At 39.2% G+C, this 27,796-nt stretch overlaps 1 protein-coding gene across 9 annotated transcripts in view; it reads left to right on the top strand.

The window, feature by feature from the left end:
• The window catches only part of KIAA1549 (KIAA1549 ortholog), a 145,326-nt gene that overhangs the window by 69,260 nt on the left and 48,270 nt on the right, over positions 1-27,796 (top strand). For all 9 annotated transcript variants that reach the window (XM_064654768.1, XM_064654767.1, XM_064654769.1 and 6 more), the window contains exons 2-8: positions 768-3,491; positions 5,010-5,098; positions 10,772-10,949; positions 12,459-12,586; positions 13,942-14,125; positions 20,686-20,745; positions 23,252-23,397. In XM_064654768.1, coding sequence (XP_064510838.1) covers positions 768-3,491; positions 5,010-5,098; positions 10,772-10,949; positions 12,459-12,586; positions 13,942-14,125; positions 20,686-20,745; positions 23,252-23,397 — 3,509 coding nt within the window. The remainder of the gene's footprint in view (positions 1-767; positions 3,492-5,009; positions 5,099-10,771; positions 10,950-12,458; positions 12,587-13,941; positions 14,126-20,685; positions 20,746-23,251; positions 23,398-27,796) is intronic.

Below are 27,796 nucleotides of genomic sequence, written 5' to 3'. Positions count from 1 at the left end.
GGCCATTACTACTTGAACTCTGGAAACTGGAGCAGTGAAAGTTTTATTACAGGTGGCCCGTAAACAGAGCAGTCGTGTAGAGGGCTGTGAATAAAGGTGACAACTGTGTAATGAAGCAATTTGTCACTGCTAACAGGCCAGACTTGAGATGAATGGTGGACAATGTAAGTGTAACTAGTGGACATGTTACTTAGGAAATTTGTGTGGTTGATATCAGGTCCACATTTGCCTTCTGTAAAGGGGACCCCTCTTCATTTCTCATAAGTGTCACTCATTTCTGAGGAGGATCTGGTCCTTGAAAGAGAATAGATCTTCTGGTGATATATATATATATGTATATATAAAATATGAAGAAGTAATATAACTGGAGGAAATGAAGTGATATGAAAGGAAAACAGCATATCTAAAGTTATGTAAAATTTTGGTGTGTGTACTTTGTGAGACCATTTGCTGCCATGCACTGTAGCCTCGCATAGGTAAGAGGGAGTCACTTTCTGGCCATCCATGGGGCTCAGTAGAGTGCTGCTGTAGAGACAAGTCAGTGCAGAGTGAGAGGAGTTTGTGTTGCCTGGCTCACTTCCAAGAAATGGAGTTTCATAGGGAATCTTATGATTTGTCTGATCTGACTTGGTCACGGAGGTTTTGTCTTCACCCTTGAATTCTGGGCATGTGTCTCCAGAAATACCGTGTGTGAGGTATGCTCATTGTGATCTTACTACTTGTACCAATCTGTTGGCTTTTGTTTTTCTCTCTCTCTCTTTACTTAGATGAAAGATCCTTGGGACAGCAGAATTTTTCCTTTTTCTCAATGGACTTAAAGGTGCACGAAAGCATATCAGGCAGCAGGACACAAACGGCCTTAGCAAAAAGTGATTTGAAGTCCCAAGAAAGTAATTTGCTTCAAACGGTTTTATCATCAGTTACCACTTCCTTTGATGTGACTTTACTTAGCCAAGAAGAAACAGCCAGGATTTCAGAAGGGAGAAGTACGCTGTTGGTAGATGTCTCCGTAACAAGCAATGAGGCGTTCTTAAGTGACAATGAATTTGTTAGCTCATTTTCAAAGGCACAGTGGACTCCTCCGCTGAAATCTTTTGCAGTTTTAACAGATCATCACTCAGTTAATACAGTAGAGCCATCAAGAGAAATGTTAGAAACTGTGTTGCTAACACCTTCATTATCTGTCCTTTTTTCGCCATATGATATCTCAAAAACAGCACAGCAGAAGACTCCGTTGAGCGCCGTCCCCGAACGCAGTAACACTCTTACAGAACTAAAGCCTTTTGTACCAGATCGTGAAACGCTAACAGCAAGCAGAGACTTGCTGTTGTACCCTCCAAATGCAGCTATTCATTTCACTTCCTTCCCTTCAGAGAGTGGAGTTGTGGCACAGGAAAACATTAATGCGAGTTTAACAGCTCTGCCTTTTGGGACTGCTTCAGAAGGATTGCCTCTTCATCTCAAACTGCTGGGTAAAACTAGCCCTGAGATCCCAGATGCCACAGCACAAAGTGCAGACCTGTATGGTGACGTTTACACCGATGGGAGTACCAAGGCAGCAGAATCTCTCAGTCTAAGGACATACGCTACTCCAAGCCTTCCCTGGGCCACGCCAACTTCAGCAGCCAGTGCTGCACCTGCTTTTTTTCCTATTAGTCTTCCACTTGTGTCTTTCCCACTTAACTCAGCTGCCATTTCCAGGAACTCTAATACAGTTCTTAATGCCAGCCTGTTTACACGTGAATTCTCCACTACAGCACCAAATTTGCCTGCCGGTTCAGAAATACCAAGTCAATCAGAGCTTGTCAGTGAGCTCATGAGTCCAGTGCCTTTCACGAGATCATACAGTTACTGCCTGTATTGTGACTCGGTTTCACTTCTGCCAGAAGCAGGCTTTTCCCCAGAACATGATGTGGGCTCAGGCGATTATGTTGAAACTATGTCCATCAAAGCCTCTGAGGTACAAGGCGTAACTCCATTTACAAGCATAATTACTGATGGGTATGAATTAGAGGAACCTACACCTGAGATTTTTGATACTTCTTTTCCATCAAGACCAGTTGTTTCATTGTCTTCAAGATTCGCAGAGATCCCTGATTCAAGCATTTTAGTAAGCACTACAGACACTAGAACACCTATAACCATTTCTCCTTCCTACCATCCACTCCCTGGAGGAATGTCATTGAATATCTCTGTTGCCCAGTCCCTCCCTATTCTGGAAACAATTTCATTGACACTAAGCACTCATGTGGAACTTCCTGGTGCCACCACCATTCTGTTTGACTCTACCATCATCCCGAGTGAGCCAGTATCGTCGTTTTCAATCAGTCAGACAACTTTGCTGGAATTGCCAGAATTAATGCCATCAGAGTCTGTGGTTTTGCTTGACAAGACATCTACAAGTGAGGAACCGTCTTTAAAGATTTCAGATTTTCCATCCAGTCTTTTATCAACACCATTTCTTATTGAATCTAGCTACTTATCTTTATCGTCAACCATGCTAGATTCTTACTCTGTCAGGCAAGGTGATTTATCAACACTCTTACCTCAGATCTTGTTGACTGGGACATCAGTACTTTCTGAGGATGTTACCAGCTGGGACTTAGCTGCCACTGTCAGCTCTGCCACTGACACCAAGGTTTCTCAGTTACATCTCGGCCAAACATCATACGTTTATTCAAATGTATCATCCCTTCCAGATGCACATGTTCCTGAAATAATGCCATCATCAGATTTTCCCTCTGGGTCATCTGTGTTTCTGGAAGCACCCTCGGTACTGCCAGTGGGCTCTGAAGTTGTATTTACCTCAGCTGTTACAGGAGCTACCTCTCAGTTGGAGCCTTCACTCTCCACCTCCCACTCCGTGGTTCCTACCCTGGTGCTGCCCACTTCGGACACCCAGTCTGTTACCAGCAGCATCTTGCTCAGCGAAACAAATCTGATCTCTTTGTTTACTACCTTTCCAGCAACTCCTGTCTTAAATGTATCTTCATCTCTGCTCTCAACTGCACTGGCTTCTGATGAGGATATTGGTGCTACAGTTTACCCCACGCTGCTTTTAACATCTCGCAGCGAGGGCAGTGCTCCCACAGCCCTTCCTCCCACAGACCCTGACAACCTCACATCAGCCGCCAGCACCATCAGCGTGATGCCCTTTCCTACAACATCTCTGTCTGTGACTGTGGCATTTACTCCCACACAGTTTCCTCCAACTTCTAGCCCTCCCACTGGATATGAAGTTCCAGCAGGAAGCAGTGTAACTGCTGGCACTGATGCATCAGCTCCTTCCACCAGTGTCCCCACGACCACTGTCACCAGTGCTACAGGCAGCCATGGCACAGCTGCTGCAGGCAGCCCGGGGACATTCTCCTCCACCCCTGTGGCAACCACTACTCCGTCTGAACTGGTGGTTGTGACTTCTGCTGTGACTACTACCAGGCAGCCATATGTCTGCGACATCACCATTCCCGATGCTTACTTAGTCACTGCAGGTAAGATATTCCTAACATTTTTATTTTGGTTTTTTTTTTAGAGGCCACAGTAATGTGACCCCTTGACTAAATTGCAGATGTTGACTTAACTAAGTGAACCTTTCAAAGAAATATGGTGTCAATTTAGACAAAGAGCTGTAAAAGCATTGATTTATCATTTACTCTTAAAAATAATAGAATTCACTTGAGTAAAGTCCATTTTAGTAGTGAGTTACATATACCTTACACTGCACAGAGAATTAAATTGTCTTCTAAAATTGCTGATGCGTATGTACGAGTATGCTGAGTTAGAGGCTGCTTTATCATTTCATGGGTTGTAAATGAATGTTACTGTCATGGTACTGTTCTACCAAAATGTTAAATGTTCTGACTGAGTAAGTTTCTCCTTTCAGTTGTTGCTGCTGTTTGTAAAAAAAAAAAAAACCACCTGCATGTGAGGTAATGTTGTAATATGTAAGAGGAGAACCGGTTTAAAAAATGTTTGGGTTTCACTACCATTTTTATAATTTTCCCCTTACTAGCTTATATTTATATCTTCCCTTCTCCCATACTTACTTTCAATTGGATTTGGTGTGTTTGTAACCAGAAAAAGTGACATTAATGTGTTTCAAAATTAATTGTCTTAGCATCTGTGTTTGCTTTTCTGGTGTTTTCTTACCTCTTCCTGGCTTGTTAACAAAACAATACCAGCAAACTAATCCAGGGCAGCTGCAGAAGTGCTGCATGTTCTGTGGTAAGCAACACATTTTACCCTTAAGATTTAATTGTAATATGTAAAGCAGACTGAGCATAATCTCATCCTCCAGGTATGTAAGTGATCTAGCTATGCTAGCGATGAGGAAGACTTTTTTTTTTTAAACCTGTAATTTGAGTAGTTTTGTAGGCAAGTAACTGATGGAAAGTAACTGCAGGATGACAACATGACACTTCTCAGTTGTTTGCTTAACCCATAGTCAAAGTGGCAAGCGTGACTGTAACAGACATGACATCCATTGGGATGTGGGGATTTTAAAGCCGTTTCTTACTCTGTGGATATTCCTTTCATTAATTAGTGTCACATTTGTTTACTCTCTATTTAGGAGAAAAGTAGATCCATATTTTCTGTGGCTTTTTTCTGACCTCATCTGCATTCCATGCGTTGCCTACCAGACTTTAACTGTGTTGTGGCAGCAGGCTTGTTGTGCACAGGTCAGACTGAGTGTGCAGTTACTTTCAGATCCCATTTGAGTGCCTCAGTGGTTCTCCAGAAGATTCTTTTACTAGAATTTTAAAGACATTAGGTATGAAAAAAACAAAATAGGGGAGAAAATAAACCTGGAGTTCTTTAAACTTTATGTACAGTCACTTTTTAGGATACAGTCACACCTTTACCTGTTTCCTTGTCTATTGTCTTACCTGTTTGATGCAGTTGATCTCATTGCCTGCTTTTTCATGCATTGCCCAATTGAAAATGCAGCTTTGAATCAAAACCCAACAGATGAAGCTAAAATGTATTTACTGACTGACATTAATTTCTAGTGCTGGCCCGAAGAGCTGTTCTACGAAATGTCAGTGAATCCATCAGAGAAGTGCTCAGAGTTCAGTTCAGGAGATCAGTAGAGTTAGAGGTAAGTGGTATGAAGTGTGCACAAGTACTCTTTGAGCAGTGTCATACAACAGTGGGTTTAGTTCACAAGCTGAAATGGTAATTCAAACAGTCCATGAGGTATTGTATCAGAGAGAGATTTATTTTAACTTGAATGTTAGTTGTGTTGTGGTTGGGTTTTTTAATGTGAATGTGATGTCAGCTTTTTTACTTTTAGAATGTCATCATTTTCTATGACAGATTTTTCTTGGTTTTGCCAGAGGTGAGCAAGAAGTGTCCAGACTCCACTGCTCACCTCCTTTGGCTGGTGAATTGAAACTGAACTGAAGAACCTTTACCTTTCAAAAAATTCTGTTCATTCTGCTAGCTGATTATATACTTAGCAGTATAAATAAAACCAAACCTTCTGCACAAACTTGTGCTATTTAATGTTGTAAGTGAGGCCATCAACACTTGCAGGGGAGGTGGTGGGATCCCAAATGCATAATTTGGCAGATGAATAAAGCAGATAAAAAAATCAGGTGTGCAATCATAAGACATTATTTTTAAGCCTTTAGATATGTGTAACTCCTGTCCTTCCCCCACTCATAGGGCTAGAAATTGCTGTGCTGTTGGGCTTTTCTGAAAGCTTCCTCTGCTTTGATACTCAAGGAATCTTCTTTGAACAATGTATCAGTGTTGTTTTCGAACCTCCAGGTGACTGTCTGGTTGAGATGAGGGTTAAAGTCTCTCTTCCCCACCTCTGTCTCAAGCCCTCTGTCAGATGGGAAAAGACTGTAGAGGTAGTTTGGATGTACCTTTGTTGTACAATCATCTACTTCAACACTGGGGACAAAAGGAAATATTGTAATGGAGTTGCTGGTGTTGATGAGGTTCAGCTGCACTTGCAGTTTTTCATAACTGTATTCATCTAGTTGTCATAGCCAAGCACCACATTATCTTTTCTGAGTCAATGATTTCATTTTCATTATGAAATTAACTCAAGGAGCAGTTTGAATGTTGAGCATAACTTGAGTTTCTCCATACACAGAATCCCTTGGTGCCTTTAACTTCTGCACCTCCCATAATCACTGCACTCAGTAATTAAACAGCTCCTGCCTGAGAATATACCTCTCTACTACTCAGTCAAGATAGGAGTGTTATGAATTTCTGCCAAACTTCAGTTACAGTGAGCTGCCACTATGAATTATGTCTAGTTTAGCTCCTTTTGGCAATATCTGCTCATGAACTTTTTCAGCGTTTTTTATATAAGAGATTTTTCTTCTAGTTTATGAATTATACTTTCAGATTGTGCAAACTGGCGTAGTCAAGAGGTCAAAAGTTCATGAAGATACAACTACACTGATTTCCAGTGACCTTATGCAACTCAGTAATATGGAAGCACTTACCTTCTTAATATTAACAGCAGTAAGACAAAATCCATTGCTAAATATTTGACTGCTGATTGGAACACACATTTGATATACTGTTTTGTATTTTTGCCCTTTAAATTCCTTCCTGTCATGCCTACTATTACCTTGTAAAGCTCTCAATAGGAAAAGCTTCTGAGAAGTCCTAAGGCTTCTCAGAAGTATCTGTTTTTATAAATAATTTAGTTAACCTAGCTTCATTCTTTGCAAAATCTTTTTTATGAAAGGGAAGAAACATCTCTGTGGAATCAGTTTTGCTTATTTTATGCTAGAATGCTGCTGTCTTATGTGTTCTTTGTGATGCCTTGGGTGTGGGTTTTGCACTAAAAATAATCTCTGGCAAACGTCTTCACCTCTAACAGTCAAATACTAACAAAACTGTTATTTAAAAAAAAGAGCTGCCTATAATAGCAGTATGTCAAATGGTGATGTAATGCAGAATTTTAAACAGAATTTGTCTATCTTGCTAAACTTAATTAGTCAAACAGACCTGACTTTTTTTAGTTAAGAGTACTCAGAAACCATGTGTATGTTTGCAAGTTATGGTATAGCTTCTCTAAGCTGCTTTTTTACTGTGTCTCGTATTACAGCTCACAGATGTTCCCTTGCTGTGATGTAATGTACAGTAAATCAGGAGACAGTTTAGTTAAATTTGACTTTGTAGTAGTATATGCTTTAAAAATAAAACTCATCTCAATGATGACTATAACTGCTGCTCACTTTAAATAGGAAACAAGTTTAACACTAAAAGGCGAACTAAAAATTTTTTTACCAACTTTTTCAGTTGCAGCTTTGGTCTCTCCTTTTTTATTATTTCAAACATTGTGAGTTGTTGAAGTGGAAAAAAAAAAGAAGCAGGCTTGAATCCTGCCAAGTGGAAAAAAAAAAACTTTTTTCAATTTTTTCCTAGCAAAGGTCCTTACAGCAAAGTGAGAATAACCTAAAATTTCAAAGTTCTTTTCAGTTGGTCTCAACATATTGCATCTGCAAAAGAATAAGACGTAATGTCTGAATAAGAGTAATTTTTGTCAACTTTCTCTAATGTAAACCTTATGACACTTGAGTAAAATCTGTTATACAACATTCCCTTGACTTGACTTGTTGTGGTGGGGTGTGAAATAAAATATTGTTGGCAGTGACTTGCTGCCAGGACCCCTGGTGCCATTAAGTTCATGCCAACAGGAAAAAGGTTTTTGCCAGCCTCATTTGTGCTTGGAAATTTTATCATGAGGTATAGTGTGCACCTCAGCCACTCTGTCGTTGTATTTAATGTGCAGTTTGGGATGTGTTCTTAACCTATTGGGTTCTGTAATCCAAAATCAGTACACTCTGCCTCCAAAGGAAGGAGTTCAGTTCATTGTCAGGCAGTTAAATTCTCCTTTCAGAGATGCCACCTTGTGGACTCGTCCTGGCTTCATCTCTGCTCACTGCTGCTGAAGTTCTGGCTGGTATCGTTGAGGTGTGTAAAAACAATGAGAATTGTTGCCTTAGGATCTCAAAGTGCATGGAAGCAGAAGCATTGTTTCATTTTTAAAACCTGTAAGCCTTTGTAGTCCATGTTCAGGAGGTTAAACACTCTCTGCAGGTTCTTTACAGGATGCTTAATAAGGTGGTAGTGAGGAAATTGGTTGTTCATGCTTTCTGCCTGATGTTTACACAGCATAGTACAGTGCAGTGTGGGCATGGATTAGATTGTGGCAAAGGTGCATCTAATCAAATATTTCGGCGGATAGTAATTCAATAGGAAATGGTTAGGGAACATCATAAGAAACAGAGTAAGGATACAGTGATATTTTTCCTAAATACTCTTCTAGCCTCTGGTAAACTGAGGCTTGAAAACTTTCTGTACTAGCTGCACTGTCTCCTTTGAGGGTAGCTGGGAATGAGATAGGTTGTATCCTGAAAACAGCAGAGTTGGGTTAGACGTGCTTTGGAGAAGGGTTAGCTTAACTTTAGGTGTTGTAGGGGTTCTCTGCTCCTACTGAAGGTTTCTGCTTTTGCTGTGGGAATGGCTTCACAGTGCACGTGAAGTTTTGCATGTTTTTCTGACTTTCTGGCCCAAAGTGTTAAGATAAAAAGTTTGTACTTGTTTAATGTAAGAAATCTATGCTTGTGTACTTTAATAGGTGATACTCTAAAATGTGAATGGTTCAGCTAAATTTGCGTGCATCTAGCTGTCCTGGCAGTAGAGGTGAAACTTCCGAGAGCTGGATGGACAGCTGGGTTTGTGAACCATTAGAACTGTGCTGAGAGCAGCTATTCTCATTCATGAATCACAAATCGAGAGTCATGAGCTGTGCTCATCTATCCTAGGTAAATTTGTAGACTTCTCTGTGAATTAGCTTGTAGGCTGGCATGGGTCTGTTATTTCTGTCATATGAATTAGGTTGTAGAGAGCTAACTCTAGACAACCCTGTTATATCTCAAGCAGAAATAACTATTGTTTTGACTTGTAGCTGTTCTAATCTGCCTACCTCAAAATTAGTTTTAGAAGTGGGGTTTTTTTGATGTCCTTTCTGGAGTTGCTGCAACTTTTCTGGTGCAGCGAAGCACAAAAGGGAACCAGTGTTAGCTGTTAAGCTGAAAAAATTAATGCAAAATTCCAGGGGGGATGTTCAGGCTACCCTGGCCTCTAGGGTGCAGTGCAGCCAGTCAGAGATGGAGGCAGCTGAGTTAGTTATCAGACCTTGCTTTCGTGTCTGTAATACCTAACTAGTGCATAAGCATATGCTGGCTGCACTAGGCCTCTCTTCCTCAGCATATATTCCTTCAGAAATCACCAGCAAATTGTCACTGAAATTTGTAATTCTAATTCCTCTTTTTCTTGCCTTTTAAGTAGTCTCGTTTGCAAGTAATGGGCAACTTCTTTTGCCATGTGTTCCCCATTATAATGGCTGTTTCCATTTGACAAACTGAAGCTGCAGAGATTATTTCATCATGAGATAAAAGAATAAAATTTCAGATAAGAGGAACTGAAAAGAGCTGTGCACATTATTCATATCAAACAAATTTGAGTTTTATGGGCCTAAATCCATTTAAAATAAAAGCTGGATGTTGCATATATTTGTGGGCTAAGAAGGAAGAAAGGCATAATGAGCAGCATAGATTATTTTTCTCATTTCCTTCTGCTATTGAGGTACTTTCTTCTGATGAAGATGAGCTCTCTGAAATGCATGCTTTTTAGAGGACAGGAAAGAGCTGCTTGCTGTCTCATCTAAACAGCAGTTGCCATCACTTTATACTACAGCAGAAATACCACTAAGGAACATGTGGGTCACAATTTAAGCAACACTGTGCTTTTCTATAAGGCTGATTCTGAAGCTGAAGGTATCTAACAAATCCCTTCACCATCACAGCACCTGCAAGGTGCTAGCATCTCTTCATCTAAGAGGTCCATATTTATTAGAAACTTGAAGTCTCTAGGTTATTTATCTGTGAGGCCATCATGTTGGACACCTCAAAATATTTTGAAATGTGACTGCCTGTGGGAAATAAAGCAAACTGGGGGAATAAACCAAAGAAGAAGAAAATAATACTGGGGAAATAAACCCCTTCAGTTGGTTCTTACTTAGGTGACTGAAAAATAGTGGAAAATAGTGTCTGCATGGAAACATTCATCAAGGTTTATATTAAAATCTCACTTCTTTTGCATGATGTCTAAGGCTCCTCGGGGTTTTTAAGAAGACTCAAAGTCAAGATGTGAATTGGAAGAGGAAAACTAATTGTGGTAACTGTGTTGAAATAAGCAGATAGAAGTGTTCCCTGGAAGAAAGTGTTCTTGAGTGTGAAAATTATATCCATAAAACATAGGTTATGTGTATTTTACTCCTTGTGTGTCAGATGTGAGTGGCATAGGAGATCTTCACTATGCAGTATATGACTGAACTGCAGAAGCTACGCAAGCAGTTCAGTAAGTAAACAGAAATTTTGTATGGAAAATATTATGTACTCCAGGGGAATGCAGGCGAGGGGGAGTGCTACTATGTAGGGATGTGGTAAATCAAGAAGCGTTGAGGTTGGAGTGTTATACTGAAGAGATTCTAGTAGTTGTACCTAGCACAGGGGAGTTGCCTCTCAGATGCAACAGTGGAACAGAGGCTGCAAGGCACAGCACTAACAGAGTGCGTGTGCTGCTGCTGCTGTTTGAAAATAAAGATTGTGGTTTCCTACCTCTTGACAATGTGGCTTTGAACTGCCTGAGACTATGTAGGTCTGAAATGTTGCCAAATTTAACATTGAAGTTTTGCTTTTTTTTTAATTTCTGATTCTTTTTTTTTTTTTTGTAGGTTTATAAAATTTCCCCCAAATTTGCTTTCTTGGTGACATCAGGTCCTTTTGTTTACACGGCAATAGCTGTCATAAATGTGCTTGTGAACAGCAGTCTCCTTCGTGGCGAGGCCCCCATGATCCTCTCACTGCATCCTTCTTTCACTGTGCCAGACAACAGATTTCAAGTTCAGACAGGTGAGTACCTCCTGATACAAAGAGGGGGAAAGGTAGCTTCATATTGATTCACACTTCTTCACTTGTGATTACGTATGCAAGATTGAGTCAAAACCCTGTGTTCTGCTGTGGTGAATCTTAATTTTACATTTTTAGTGACAGACTTGACAGGTCCGTGGTTGAGAGATGATAAATTGTAAACTGCTAACCCCATAATTTCATGATTTTTTCAGGAATTTCTTTTTTAGTACATTACAAAATAGATGTGCTCTTTTTCTTGCTTCAAAAGGCAAGAAGAGAAAAATATGCTGTGAAATATTTATTCATAAAATCATAGTGCAGCTACTTTGTAATGCCTGTGTCAAGTTTCAAATTAAGTTCATGTTAAATGCTACTTTTTTGTGTTGTCATAATGTAGGAGAATTGGTGAGCAGGAAGATTGATTGCTCATGTATGTGAGCAGTAGGATTGCTTATGTAGTATTTAGCTTTCCGTGGCTGCTGTATTGCAGCAGTTTATGTGAAGTTCATGACTACTAATAATCTGAAGCAAAATAGCACCCGTGTAACAGATTTTGAGAATCAATGGTGTCATTTAAAATCTTCCAAGTCCTATTTGCATGATAAAACTGCCTGCCTGGTTGGTTGACTGTGTAATGAGGTAGTGACAGGGATTGAGCATACAGGCAGAGAGGTAATAAATGTCAATATAGTACTGTTATTTGGGTATGTTTCATTTGTTGGTTTTGCTTTTGTTAATAATTGTATTGCAAGACATCACTTCTTCAATTGTACAGGTGTGATGTCTTTTTCCACTGCTTAACATGGTTATATAGATAGGCAGTTGACATATTTTCTGTTCTTGAACCTGGTATAACATTGCTATTAGGGTCTGTAACCTAATATGGCTTTTTTTTGGGTAAGACTATGTGGAAATCCACAGATGTGCATGTAGTTAAGTCTGTGCGCCTGATCACATTCCCCTATGCTCAGTGTTTCTCTCCTGTGCTCGCTCTTTCTCTCCTCTGAAAGACTTTAAAATGTATCTAAATTTAAAAGATTATGTGCTAATTTAGTGTTTTGAAAGTGTTAGGGTGATGCTAAAGTGCAGTCATGGTTTTTTAGACAAGCTAAATACTTGTATTTCAGACTACAAGCAAAAGATATTTGTTGCTTTTTTTCCTGAAGATTTTCATGGAGCTGTTGGGTACTAGGGATTTCAGTGAGGCCAATTTAGTGTTCAAATCATGTGAAGTTAGCCACATGTATGAAGTATACAGGAAGAAACAGCAGGTATTTTGTCACTAGTATCTTTCAGTAATCTAATTACTGCTGCAACAGATATTAGTGAGTTGAGAATTTACTGCAGCAGCACAAAATGTATTTCTACTGTATTTTTACCCAGTGTTTCACTGAATAAGTCCAGAGCTCCATGAAAAAAAAATGATAGCCCTTTGGATTCTGTTGCTTGTTTTATTCTTTCTCGTGGAAATACTTATCTGCAGGAATAATGTGTGCCCTTTGTCTTCAGTGCTTCAGTTTGTACCTAGAAATATGGATATTGGGTTCTGCAACTTTAGCCAGCGCATTGAGAAAGGGCTGACAATGGCATTCCTGGAGGTGAACAAACACCAGGAATTCTACAACTTCACTGTGCAGGTAAGAAGATAAGCATGTTTTGTGTCTGTCCCTTTTTTCCTCACCTTTGGTTGTCCTGTGTTTCATCCAGACAGTAAAATGAGTTAGGTGTTCACTGACTGCAGCTTGCACATATCCCCCTGGTTTCAAGCTTTTTGAAAGACTGACCCAAGATGATGACTTATATGCAAAAGCATTATTGAATATGATAGGGTTTGTAGTTTTTCAAATAAAAACTGTTCCAACCCTTATCAAAATAATTCCCATCAGATATTACTGTAAGAGAGTACGGTGTCGTTAGAAAGTTTTTGTTGGAAGACAACTTTCGGGTCTCATTGCCATGCAGGGGATTCTGTGAGGGAATATAGGAGTTATATGCACTCTGCCATCACGTGACCAAACATGCTGGTTGCTTCTGAGGTCTAGAAATACTTACAGTATATGATATCTCTGACAGCTGCTGCTGGAACTTCATACATGACAGGTATTGCGTATGTGCTGGGTGCTGAATCACACAGCAGAGGTTAAAACTCCCTGAAAAGTCAGTAATTCAGTTTGATGAGACCAACTCCCTCTTCTGAGTTCTTAAATTTAATCTAACTTTGTTGCAATACCAAAACCAGTAAAAATTATATCATGTTGTTTAACTGACACCATAAATGCCTATCTGTGGTACCCTGAGATAAAATCAGGAGGAAAAATGGCATAAACTTTCTAGTACATAAGGTACTGTGTAGTACATATAGAAAAGGGCTCGGAACTGTACAAATGTACAACTGACACAATGTGACTGCACAGACTGAAGACAGAACATGCAGAACCATTTCTTGGACAATCAGCTTAGAAAACTTATTTTAAATACTTCCTTACTGTCTAGAGGAGGTTTATCTACATGAACGCAGCTGCTGTGCACATTGCTGCCAAAATAAGGCTTCTAACCAGTGGTGGGTTTTGGGTGTGTATGGTGCAGGAGGTTTTAACCAAGAGATCATCCATTTTCAAAATGTTTCTTTACCATGATTCCTTCCTGTCTGTTCCATGCAGTTTGGCATTTCATCTAAGACTTTTTTTACAACTAGATCTATTTTGCTGACTGTCCTGCTAGGTGGTTTTTTTAATCATTTTCTGGACAGTAGCTTTCAGATCGTTCCGGATTATGACTGACTTTAAAGGATAACTCTTAGAAGAGGAATTCACATGTAACTTTGCCTCTTCTGAGAGGTTCAGCAGGCAGAACCAATCTGGAACAGATGTTCCTCTGTTTTGATGTGAATTGTCGCTTTTTCATATTAGGTGGGGAAAAAAGTCTGTAAAGGAATGAATGAAAACACCAGTGACTTGATTTTGCTGACCCTGCTTCAATCCTGTCTTTTCAGATACTGAACATAACTCTGATCAGGCCTGGGGTAGCGTTTCGGCAAGGCCCTGTGAGCATTGTTTTTGCCATCCGAGATAGATCCGGTTTTCTAAACGGGTCCGAAGTCAGTGAGCAGCTGAGGAACTTGTCCGTGGTGGAGTTCAGCTTCTATCTGGGCTTTCCTGTGCAGCAAATTGCTGAACGTGAGTACTTGCTGTTAGCCAGTGCTGCAAAATACTTCTTTCTAGCATCTTTCCTCTCTACAATTTTAAAGTAATTTTGCACATAAGTGATAATGCACGTTAGAGTACATAACTTGTATCATGAATTCTACAGAGCAAATCTGTGCCACTTTCTGCTCACATATTGGTGATACAGCAGCTAGTTGCTTTTGTCATCATAACTTTCCTTTTGTGATGGGCCAGTTGTGTTTAACCTTGGCTTCATTAGTCCCCTGGTCTTAGTTCAGATTAAAAAAAAAAAAAAAGAAGAAAATCACTCACATTATTGCTGTGAAGTGCAATCCAAGGTGTGTCTGGGAGTATGTCTACAGAGGCCTTTGCTGCTTCTCAGCGGGGTTTACTACCTTGGGCTTTCTGTAGCACTTAACTGTGTCTCTGACTTTTAGAAGGCCTGGGACACTGGCCACATAAGCTTTTATTTGCCCCTATAGTCTATCTAAGTTACTTGTTATTCAGCAGCAGTGCTTTTTTTGAGTAGTCTACTGTGTTTTAAGGTAATATCTTTTAAGTATATCTCTCACTTTTCATGTACAATTTGCATTGCAAATAATTTTTTTCAGACCATCATCACCCTAAACTTGGATGAATAGGCACTACCTGCCTAGCAGAGCTTGCTTGACATGCAGCCTTGACAACTCAGGTTTGGTTAGAATTTTCAGATGACTCATGAATATAAGCAAGATCATGAGAGAACAGTACTTGCTTTTCCCTTCTGGTGGGTGTTACTGTTAACTCAGTCCATTAATTCCCTGCTTCTCCTATGTCACTTTGCTTTCCAGTGCAGATTTTTAATTTTTGGAGTTACTTCTGTGAGCTGTAGAGGTGCATAACATCTAACACAGTGAGTTTTGCAATACAGTTAGACATCTAGTGGAAAATCAGGCCTGATGCTAGCTGATGTTCAGTATGCAGCTGTGTATGTCAGTGAAGATACTATAAAGAGAGTGACTGTCAACAGAAATTGCTCTACTTAACACCTTTCAATCTGTGTAAGATGCACAAGATACTTCCCCATTTACTAGAAGTAATTTAAAAGTACTAATTTTTTGAAGCTTTTTATTTTAATGTTTCAGTAATTTTGATCCCTCTACTACCATACTCAATTTCAAAATGTATGAGGTTGTTGACTCATTTTCTTTAAGCATTTCTGCTCTCATTTGGTCTCACATAGAGTGTGTGCTTGTGCAGTGGTAGCTGTACTTAATGGAGCCTGTGCAGTGGTAGCTGTATTTAATGCAACCAGGACCAAAAGTCTTGAGAATCCCTGTCCATAAATGACTAGCATTTCTTTTGTTCTTGCGAGGCCACAGAACGTCTCAGGTTGTGGGGTTGTGGTCTTTTTTTCCTCACTGAATTCAAATTAAATGTTGCTCTTGCCTTGATTGCTTGAAAGACAGTTCTCTTTGCTCTGTGTCATCTCTTTTAACATTTGACCTAGAATTTATTTAGTTTTTGGTCTCTTGGGTAATATTTTTGATTGTAGGGCTTTTTTTCTCCTGTGATATACTACATTGGGTCTTACAGTTTTCAGTTTTGTCCACATATTCTGAAATTATAATTTCTAGTGCATTTGCAGGTTGCCCTTTGCTGCAAATCCATCTTCTGGATTATGCAATGAAGCTACAGTGCAATTAAGTGATAACAATTTCTACCAAGGCCAGTGTATCCTGAAAGAGAAGGTGGTCATAGAGGAAAAGTGTTCCTATTGAAAATGCATGTACACTGTTCTCCTTGGAGTTGGAACCAGATGACCTTTAAGGTCCTTTCCAGCCCAAACAATTCTATGTTTCTATTTTTTTCCTTTTTTGATGGTACTGAGGAAATTTGAAATTTCCTGCTTGCAGCAGGAGCTCTACCTCTGTTACCTGCATGTGTGTAGTGCCTGGTGATGATTCCAGAGCAATGGTGGTAGAGTCCTCTGGTAGCTCACATGTCAATGAGAAAGCTAACTAAGTAGAAAGAGTGAGGAGGTCAGGATTTTTAGGAACAATGAGGCCTTCCCAAAGTTTGCAATGTAGAAAACATGTGGATTTGGTGGATATGGCATCCTAAATTAAGGAATATCTTGTCAGTATTTGACTTGCTTGTTGTCAGAGGAACTCAAATTTGCTGTAGATTGAGCCCACTGCAGGACAGCACATTTTGGTTTGAATTGCTCTAATTTGGTCCCAGTAGTGCCTCGATGTGTTTGTAGCCACTGTTCTGGAATACCAGATATGGTGCTGTTTGATAAGTTGGCAAAGTGGGAGCACAGTTTCTCATCCTATTAGACCTATGGGTCCGTCTGTCAGTGAGCCCAGTATTAATGAATGTAGCTCAAACACTTTTGTCAGTGAGGCAACCACACCCAGTTATTTTTAGCTGTTTCTGCAGTTGTTTGCACTGTTGCTGTGACTGTATTTTGAGCCTAAGGATTTTAGATCTTCAGTATTCAGAGCCAGAAATCCCGTCCAAAGGCTCAGCAGCACTGGGCAGATCCTTCTTGAGACATCTTATTCAACAGTCTGTTGAAGGTGACCAACAGCCAGATCCTCAAAGCTACTTTGGCAGGAAGACGCCTCAATGTTTTTGTTTTCTAGACCCTGAAATCTCTGCATTCATGCTCTGCCTTGGTCCACCAAGCAGTTGTAGCAGTGAAGGTGTTCTGAAGGTCTTCCTTAGATAGACAGCTGCTTTAGTCTGTGCAAATTAATATGCAACCCTCTATTTTCAGTATGAGTTTTTCTGGGAATCACGGATATTCACATATAAACAATTTACGTATGTTATTGTTTCTATGTAAATATGAAATATTCCATGCCATACTGTTCTATGCCATTTGTGCCTTAGTTATCAGGCATGCTAACAGTTAATACTCTTGGTGGTAACTTTTCTTTTTCCCCGTTAGGGCTCTGTATATGATTTTATAGCCTGCATCTGAAGAAAAAGAAAGTATTTGTAGGTGAGCTGAGCTGTCAGGCTCAACTCCCAGCTTCGGGGGTTGAAGTTGATACATACTGAGGAAAAGCTGCTTGTGCACTTCACTGTTAAGTGAAGTGAGACCTTCACATCAATATCCTGAATATGAGCCTTGTTGGAAGAAATCTATTTGCTCCCTGCCACTTGTTGTTTTGCATTGCCTTTCACACACAGTCCTCTCACTGTTTTTATTCACGTAAATATAACTGATTATACTTTTAACTATGTGGGTTTGTCCCTGTGCAGTACATCATTAGCACCAGGAATTTTTTGTCTGCTTTTTTCCCCGCTCAGAGTCAGGATCAGTAGTGAAAGTTGCTAGTTTGACAGAATTGGACTGTTCTGTGCAGGCATAGGGCTGTTGAAATGACCAAACCTGGAAACTTCCAGACTTTCTTCTTTCCTCACAAGACTTCTAGGTGGCTTCAGCAACATACTTATATTCAAATGTCATGTTTACACCTTCCAGCATGCTTATTTTATGTTGTCCACCTTATATTTCACGTTTCAGATTGTAAGTTGGTTAGATGGTCATGACCTACATGTCAGCAGAAAGAAAACCAAGTTTAATCATAGGTTTTCGGTGCTAGTTCATTAAAAATAATAGGAAATAACGTATTTATTATCTTTTTATGGCTGGAAAATGTCTTGAAGGACAGGCAGAGGCTAGCTGTGGAGTTGATGAGCAGCATTTGCCTTCATGAATTTCCCCTGAATAAATCTCTTTGTTTTTATTATGACTTTAAATAGAGAGAGTTGCCTTGGGACTTGCTATTTTTTCAGTGCTAAGTAGCACTTTGATGCATGTCATCTATTTTGGCTGTCATAGAGATATTGCAAGGCCAATAGGATAATATGAAATTGTATGATACGGTCCAAAGACTGCAGAAATATTTGGCAGTTTTTTTCTGGGTGGATTTTGGATCAGGCTTGTAACAGACACAGTGTGTTGCTATTGCTCACACCCCTGGTATTTGCATGGAATCTTATTATTCAGTTAATGCCTTCTTTCCCCAAATACTGCATTCCCTCCATGCTTTTTATTACCGTTCCTCCATTTATGAGAAATAAGAACAATCAACATATACAGGTTCTATCCTGCATGGTCCCACACATCTCTGTAGGAGAGAGTCAGAAATCCTTGGAGCATCTGGCAAAGGCCACACTGCCTGAGTGATGTGCTTCAGACTGCTGTCAGTAGGTCTCTGGGTGACTGGGTGACCCTTTGCCTTTTCAGTCAGCGTTGAATCGATGCTGTTACACGGTGTGGTGCTTCAGGGCTGCCTGTTAGAATCTTCTAATGATGCTAGCATCTACTTCATTAATGCATCTATAGTCATTAGCAGACCAGCTGCAATCTAACTAATAATTGCATTTTGTCTATCCAGCTTCCCCCTCAGAATAACAATCAGTTTGTGCTGTTTAAATTGTTAGTTCCAGGGGAGATTAGAAATCTTGCAAATATGATCTTGCTGCAGTGCTGAGACTCCAGATGAGCTCATAATCTGACCACATGTGTGTTAGTGGCACACATGAGTGACCTGTGGAATAAGAGTTAGAACCTGGATTTGCTTCTGAGCACTTCTCAGTTGTAGAAGTGTCCATTATTTCGTACATTCTTCTTTGGGTTTTAGAACTCAGCCTTAGTTGCCCATGATCACAGCACATCTTCCTTTTCAATGTCAAGATTTTCTGCTCAAGTTGGTTTATTTTTAAATTGCATTAATTCTGTGAAAAGTTTAAGTGAATAGTCACCCAGCAATTTGCATGAATTAAATCATTTTCAAGTACTAATTAGAAAAAGTGTGAAGAGCACATTAAGTATTGAAGCAAAACATGATTTTGGTTTAAAAGAAGAAAAAGCTCGCAACTGCAAGCAGTTCAAAGCATTATGGTCACTGTAAGGTTTTTGATTTCCTTATCATGCTCTTTCCATGCTTTGGAAAAACAACAGATTCAGTTTAGTTTATGCTTCTTTGTTCAGGTTGTATATCTAAATTGAAGTAAACAATTGTGTGACCAGAATAAATAGAATTCCAATCGAAAAGCTACAATCAGAGGAATCAAGTAGCAGGATGCCAAAAATAAATGTGTGTGTTTAAATGGACTATGAGGTGCTTTTTGTGTGTCTGAGAGTTTTGGAAATTTAATGCATCCTCGTCACTTGTATAGAGGGCAAGTGTTTCCCATTCAGAAAAAATGGACCATGTTCTGATACCCTTCTGAATACTAAGGCACAAAGTACCCCTCAGGTGGTCCTCTTGAAACCAGTGGTGCTGTTACTGAAATGAAGGTGGAATAACCAAATTTTTATTCCCAATAGGAATATTTATAAATCTGTGAAAATAAGAGGTAAATGTAACTAGTGATTCTTTGGCTTTTGCCTTAGCAAAAGAATTCCTAAGTTTTTTAAGGGTCAAAAGAATCAGTTTTTAGGTACACTGACAGAGGACAGCTTCTCTATAAATTACTGCATCATTAAATTAGAAAAATTGTCATTTTCTGTTTCTCTGAAACATGTGATAGTGGCAAACTATTCTACAACTGAAGATGTCTTTACTCTAAATTGATCCAGCATGGGCCAGGTCATTTAATTGTTGTGTGCTGCATTCTTTCTATCCATGAAATGGTTTAAAAATTAACCTTTGTATAATGCTTAGCAAACTGCATCTGTATTAAATATTTTGAGAAAGTTAAGACGGTTCCTTTTCCATATTGCCATAGTGAAGCTTAAAACTTCCCTTGAGGAAACTGTTGGCCCAGCCCCCATCTTCACTTCTTTCCCAACATGTCTTTACTGCTCTCCAGTGGAAACCTTGGGAAAAATCTTATCCATACTGAAGTCAGTAGAAATAGATATTTTTACTTCACTGGGGCAAGGATTTTACTCTGGAGCAGTGGTTTTTTGGAAAAATTTAGAAATTAAGCTTGAACCCACCAAACCAAACACAAAAGTCCACGAGGTTGGTCTATAGCAGTGTTTCTACCTGCACTTATTTGTGTTTAGGTTTTTTTTTAATTTTTTGTTTTGTTTTGGTTTTTTTTTAAAATCAAGGTGGTGTGGTTTTTTTAAATGCTTCCCCCTGTACAAGTCTGGAACACAAATCATATATATTTAGTTCTCTGCTTTACATTTAGTGCTTCCATGTAGTTTCTGCCTCAGAGAAGGTCTTATTTTCATCCTGAGACACTCATGAGTTGCCTCATTGCCCTTTGAGCAAAAGTCTGATCCTGCAGCTAGCTCAGTAAGAGTCAGAATTCAGACACTGAGCTTTTAAATTTCTAGGAGCAATGACCTCAGTGCAGCAGCTTGAAATCTTTCCCATAATAAATCTGACTGTTTCAGTTAGCTTCTTTTTGTTAGAGATGAACTGGGGAGTGTACATTCGGAGCACTTTCCTTACCGTTGTGTCTGCATTGCCTCAGGAGCAGTAATGCATCTGTGTAAATAAGATGCTTGCTGACAGTATAAATTATGAAGTGGCTTCTTTTTTTTGTGTCTGTTATGTTGTTGAGAATACTGTTCTTATGGATGCTTTTCCTCCATTCTGTTTTTTCCTCAGCCTTTCATTATCCAAAGCTTAATGTGTCTCAGTTGATGAAATCTTCCTGGGTGAGAACAGGTATGTACAGTCTCTGAGTAAGTAAGAGTGCAATTATGTTTATTAGTGGGATAACTAGCCTACATAAATATTGATAGCTTGGGGTGCTGCAATTTTATGAGGTAATAAATGTCTGAGCTGAAGAAATTCTAAAACCAAAAGCCTAGTGACCTGGAATATCTGGGAAATGTAATTCCCTGGTCTAGAATTAACTACTGCAAATCCTTGATAATGCATGCAAAGCAGTTTTTGTCTATAAGGCAGTTCATTCTTCGTGAAACAACTCAGACTGTCAGGCATAAAGTGTCTGCTCTGCATGCTGCCAATATGTCACATTGATTTTTAGGTTTTTATTTTGTTTTAAGTGAAAATTAAAATTTTACTTGCGTGGCATTTTCTACCGAAACATGCCAGGAATAAAACAGAGTGAAACAGTACATGAAAGAGTTTCATCACATTTCATTGATCTCTTCTGATTCATCTGTAGAAGGTCCCTCCCACCAAAGTCTTCTGAATGTTTTATTCTGTCATTCACAGATGTGGTTGAGCTGTCACCTTTAGATGCTCAAAGGCTGTTGAGGTTGTCTGCATGCTGTAGGTCCTACCTGCTGCTTTTAAGCCTAAATGGTGACCAGGCTGTGCCTATCAAACTGGCTCTTAGGGTGCAGATGTCCCACTGTATACACCTTTGTCTTACTACAGCTTTATCACCTGTAGTTCACCTATTTCATAAACTTACCTTTTTTCAGGCATCTCTGTCTCCTCTCACCACTGATCACTTTTTAAGCAGGAAATGAAGTTGTAGCTTAATTTCTGAAGCCCACGCAATTTGTTTTACAGAAGAAAGATTTAGAATTTCAGATAATGCTCACTAGCAGGAGAGAAGCTCATGTGTGTGTCTAATATCCAATGTCCCTTCCTTAGGGATTTATGTTGGCTTTTTTTCTAACACTCCCTCCCACTTCTGCTCAGCCTTAGGTTTGTCCCTTGCTGCTGGAAGTTCCCTTAGATCTTACAGTAAGAAAAGGGTTCTTCCAGCTCAGAAATCATGTCCTCTTGGATTTTTATAAACTACCTGACTGTAAGATTTTGAAAGCTAATTGCAGCAACTTTTCATTTTGCTGTAAAGGAATTTTTTGCAATCCCAGTTCTTGAAGGCAGTCTGGGAAGAGCTAGTAGATTTTGGCTGGATCAGTCCTTTCAGTCAATGTATTGTATGGTAGGGGTAATGAATCATGACATAGGGAAATGATAGAATTTTTGCATGTAAAGGTTTCTAATATCAAGTTACTCAGATATATTTGCATGTTTCCCAACAGTCATAAAACGCTGGGATATGCAGTGTTCTCTGTAATTCTCCCTCTCACTCGTAGAATACAATTCATGCTATTGAGAGTAATTTGTTGATACTGAAATCCAATACATAGGCAGGAACAGTTTTCAGCTTGGTGTATATAATAGCCTTAGGTCACTGTCTAAATATTTTGCAATTTAATTCTGAGATACTTAGTCTGTGAGTGGATTTAGAAGACAGATGCTGTTGATCTCTGTGAGAAATCAAGAAAATGTTTCCTTTTTCTGACATATGCAGTGAAAAGCTTGACATTGAAAAACTGCTTTTAATATTTTTGTTTTAAAAACTAAAAAAAAATTAAATTACATTTAATTGATTTGATCTAATTGGATGACTTTTTATTAAGCACCAAACTTGAAAAAATAAATGTGGGAACACTTACTGAAAGAGGGGCTTCTAAAAAATATAAATCGTTTCAGTGGAGAGACACAGGAATTAAAACTGAATTTGTTACTTCAGTCAGCAGTGAGTAGGTTTACTATCCTACAGGATTTCTCAGTTAGGTCATTTGAATGACTGTGAATTCATTCACTCCACATTTCTTTAACTGGATACCGTCTTGACAGTAAACATCCACCCTTTTTTTCATGTTTCCTGGGGAATTCCTCTCATCACTAGCTGCCCCAGTGACCCAGTATACCTGGGTTGGAAAGTGAAGTGGGCAGGGCTACTAACCATATTTTTGTGCTGTGATTGGCATGCTTGTTTATCTTGATCTTGGGAAGTTGCACTTGAATGCACAGCTTCGTTCATATGCTGCTGTTATACTTTTTCTCCATGATTCTGCCTTGTCCTCACCATCTCCAGCTCTTTGACTGAAATTTAGACTAAATTTTCTATTAGTTTTTTAACAATTCACTGAATGCTCATAATTTTATGTATTTTCAAAATTGAAACTATTTCTTCAATATCCTGTGTCTGTCTAGCCTAGTTAAGATTCCAAAAAAATCCTTTGCCAAATTTTCTTTTTTTTAAACTTCTTTTAACTTTTTCCCACCCAATGCCTTCCTTTCCAACATGTAACCTCCGGCTGAACAGGACAGTGTTCCCATGTGAATACAGCTGCTCTTGAATTGTCCATGAGCTGTCACAGGGCAACTCAAAGCCTGCAACTGAAGTTGCAGAAAAGACACTGAAAAGTTTTGCTAATTAATTTGTTTCTGTGCAATGTAGTTCTCCTGGGTGTCGTCGACCAGCGAATTCAGGAGGAAGTGTTTCGGGCTGAGATGGAGCGGAAACTTGCTCACCTGCTGAATGAGGCTTTGGTCAGAGGGCGGATATGGAGGCGAGCCAGCTTTGCAGGAAGCAACATTGTGCAGGTATTAAGAGCTCAAAATCAGAGGAAGAAATATAAAGGGTAATAAATTACTGAATAAGCTAATATTGTCCAGGTTTTGAGTTGAGAAATATAAGTCAAAAGCGTGTATCACATTTAGCTAGTTGATGATACTTGTGTCTTGCACCTAAAATATAGTTCTTATGAATACCTTGTTGTCTTTTAAGGTAAATATAACAAATGTAAATAACTGATTATTGTAAGCATTTATTAAAAATTTCTGATGACTTCTTAAAAACAACATTGAAAATTATTTTACCAAAATCCTATTTTAAAAAGTTTCTATCTACTCTGACTTACCCAAGGTGCCTAGCGAAAGGAGATGGGATGGTCATCTGAAAGAAAGTACTCTGCTGGAACAGCTACTTCACAGCTCTCTGTGGTGTTCTGGTAGTGGTGTAGAAATACGAAATAGAATCGTGTGTAGCTTGATGCAGCAATAGAGTAGTATATTCTGCCCCTTAACTTCTTATTTGTCACAGGACTCCTGGTCACAGGGCTGGCTTTCAGGTAAAAACAATTAATCATGTCAAATTTTGCACACATGGCAACTTCTACTACCTGGATTCCAGTGCCGCTTTAGGGTTTTGTCACAGATGGAGTTATTCACATAAAGTCCAAGAAGACTTGGGTATTTTATTTTCAGTTTTAAATTCTGGCATGTGATGTTTCTAGTCAGTTCTACAAACCGAAAGCCAAAGTACTTTTTAATGGCTCATCTTCTTAAAAATTACCTTTTCCAGCTAATCCAATGCCAGTTGGTTTACCTCGCAGATGCCCTCCTAGTCGTTCAGACCTATTATCTTTATTTAATTTAATTGTACAGTTTTTGCTACCACTTAAATCTCCAGATGTTGGGATATTCTTACTTTTGTTTTCCTGTCTCAGAAACATCTGTTTCTGTAATAGAGACTTTATTTTATTTTTCTTCTGTATGGCTTTGAATTGCTGTAAATAGATGTCTGCTGCAGGTCTTCTATTCCCAGCACCTCTTACTGCGCTTTGTTCTTTATGCCTTAGTCCTCCCTTTGCATATAAATTAAACAAATATTCCTTATGTTGCTGGGAAAGATAACCACAGCCTATAAAATGTGTATATTTAGATTACGATTTCATGATTTTAGATAATAAAGCTCAGGTGATTTATTTCTGCATGCACAAAATTACGGGCATATCTGAAGAATAGTATTTGGGAAAGTGAAAAGACAGCATTTTCCTTTCGACTTTGTATTACTTGCTGGGACATAAAATGAGGGCTGCAGCTCATGTTCCAGTAAACAGTGTTGCTCATTTATGCCACTTAATTAGTGCAAAAAGTCTGCCAACTGCTGGCTTTGGGCAGAGGAAGATTGTCTTACAGCAGCCCACACTTATAAACAGGGTTAGAACTGTAATAAAGGAGATGTGGAAGAATGAAGGCTGAAGAGATACCTTGCTGCAAGGTGTCTGAGGTAGGTGTCCTGCTTTCCTGTAGGAGAACAGCAGGTACTGTCAGGTACTGTAGCATCCTGGGAGCTTGCTTTGGCAGGATGTGTGGCAGGTGAGGCAGCCTTGGAGGCTGTTGTGTGCAGCTGGACTGATGTACCTGGTAGTGGGCTCCTGGGTAAAGGACAGTTTCTTTCAAGGATCTTTCTCTGTCACTTGAGGATCTGGTCCATAGTCATTTGCCATAAACCTTTTACTGCTGTTAATTCTGTTCCTCATAGCCAAGTTTATAAGTTCTGTTTGAAGTGTGTTGTATTTTTGCATCTGTTTGTGTCTTCCAGGAGAGCTAGTAATGTATTTTGTGCTTTTTATTCAGATTTTCCCACATATATTTCTTGCACACCATACAGTGACTGCTATGATAGTAGAGCACAAGGAAGTGAAAGTAAGAACAGAAGCTGCCAGCAACACCAAAGTGTTGGATAGTTTTATTAACAGGATGTGCATATATCCATTAAAGACTGGACTTATATTTTGCTTGTGTTGTGACCCTATAGACCAGAGTTTTTCCTGGGGTGATAGACATTTATAGTGTACTGAAATGTGACATTTCTAAGCTCTGTGGAAAATCAGGACTGCAGGTCAGAAGGTGAAGCAATTACTTGTGAATGTTACTGCAGGCATATTAGTTTCCTTTCACAGACTAAGGAAATAGAAGTGATACGTTGTGAGGTTTAGATTTCATTTCTAAAGGCATGGGTTAGTATCTAAGAATGTGAAAAAATTATGCTTTAAGTCTAGACACTCTGAATAAGATCTTTGGAGGGTGCCCAGATATCATCCTTTCCCCTCCTGTTTGCCTATCTGTGCTATTAACAGGTGGCATTCCATGATAAAAAGAGAAAAAAGCCTATAACCATTACGTACAAAAAAACCTGAAGCCTCACACTTGATTGTTATATATGAGATAGTTCCATTGATTTTTGTATGATATGTATTAATATTTCACTTAATAAGTCATACATATTTTCAGTGTGCATCTGCTGTTGCTGCAAATTTGAAGGCACATGCTTAAGGTGGGTTGCATTGCCTCTGCAGAGATTAAGACCTGTGCTATGTTTTGTCAATAGCTTACTGTAATAACTCGATTCTCATTACTTTTTTTTAGGAATTAAATTACTTAATTGTAGTTTAAAAATACAGTAGGAGCTAATAAAAACAAATTAAGTAATTTTCCTTCATTTCAATGTGCTTGGTTTTTCGAACCTAGTAGAAGTGAAAAGATGATCCCAGTAAATGACAAAAGGAGCAATGTTCTGATTTAAGGAACATGTTAAGTAGTATGTTAATTGCAATGTGTAAAGTAGCAGCTATGAGGGGACGTAACTGAACTTTTCATTAAGGCAAAGTTTCATTCTGTTGTTTTTCTACTGACAGCTTACATGTCTCTCCCAAGTGTGTAATCTGAGGAAAGCCCCAGTCTTGCTGTGAGTTTCTAGGTTTATAAATAAAGCTTTTGGGGACTGCTGCTGCTTTACCTTTTCCTCAGAGGCTTTTCACCCCTCCAGTCGCCACCCTGGGCAGCAACCAGCCCCTCTGTCAGGTAGCCCATAGGCTGTTCCTACCTCTGTGTGCTGTTCAGACCCCAATACAGCTCGATTTAATTGCCCAGACACTAAAATCCTATTTTTAGTAAGACAGAAAGCAGAATCTGCTTTGATGATTTTTTTCCCCAAGGGGATGAATGTAGCGAAAAGAGGAAAATAACCCTCATGCATGCATTTTGGAGGTTGTGTGTGCATGTTTGCTTGTGTCTAAGTGGTGCTCATGCCTTTGAAACCCTGAAACAGTTCATCCAGGGGTTCCTTGCTCCTTGTGGATTGCTCACCAGGACATCTCACTGACTGACTGACCCCTGTGAACACCTTGGGAGCTTCCCTACCCCTTGGATTTCCCCGCTTTACATTACAAACTAGATCTGGTTACCAAGGCAACTCTGTTCACTAACCTATGATATTCACTCAAAAACACTTTTTAAATTAAATTTGCTGACACCTGAACACAGTTAAGCCTTTCCTCTATGGAGGTTAAATGCACATCTAGTATCAACAAAAATGGTATCATTTATGTGCACAGAAGTTGAATTAGTATTTTCTTTTTTTCTTTTTTTTTTTCCCCCACTTTCTGCCTCCCATGTATTGAAATTCTTCTGTCCTCCTTCCCTATGTCATCCCTCACTGCCAGAGCATAAATTTAAAATGTTTAAATGCTTCCTTACACATAGGCTGCTTTCCTGGCTGCCTGGAAAATAATATTTCTACTTGCATTCTTAGCACTCTCAAGGGTAGAGACAAAACCAGTCTGAAGCTGTGCAAAGAGTGTAATTTGGAACTATATGCCACAAAACTTAATATACAGAAACTATGTAAAATATAGGCACAGTGACTGTGTGCCTTAGTTCTGTGAGCATACTTAAAACAGTTCAGATCCAGTATGCCATTTTCTGTGTTGCAGCTAACATAGAGGTTAGTTAAAACAATCAGTAAAAAAAATCTAGTGAATCAGCGTGACAGAGATGAAAACTGAGGTACCCATAAAACTTTAAATGATGAGTTTAGTTCATAAATACTAGCCTGTACCTCCACTGAGTTTCTTACAGCCATGTTCTCTATACTGTGCTGAAATACCTCCAGCTACTTCTTCCTGTCTCTGTTCTGGCTGTTCTTACCCATCTCTGTTCCTCAGCATGGGGAGCCATATGCTGTTGTTTTTAATTTTGTGTTAAAAATTGTATAGTTTCAATTGTGGCAACTTGCATTGGAAGCTTGTCCTTCTTATCCCCTGCCCTTTCTAAAGGCAACTGTGGAGAAGTTTCTTGTTAACCCATTCAGTCAGATTCTGATTTTTACCCAGTGTGTATAACACACGTAATCATAGTGCTTCTTGTGTGCTTCACA

Source organism: Pseudopipra pipra, chromosome 5 (assembly GCF_036250125.1).
Source record: "Pseudopipra pipra isolate bDixPip1 chromosome 5, bDixPip1.hap1, whole genome shotgun sequence".
NCBI lineage: Eukaryota > Metazoa > Chordata > Aves > Passeriformes > Pipridae > Pseudopipra > Pseudopipra pipra.
This window is presented reverse-complemented; position numbering and strand designations above follow the sequence as displayed.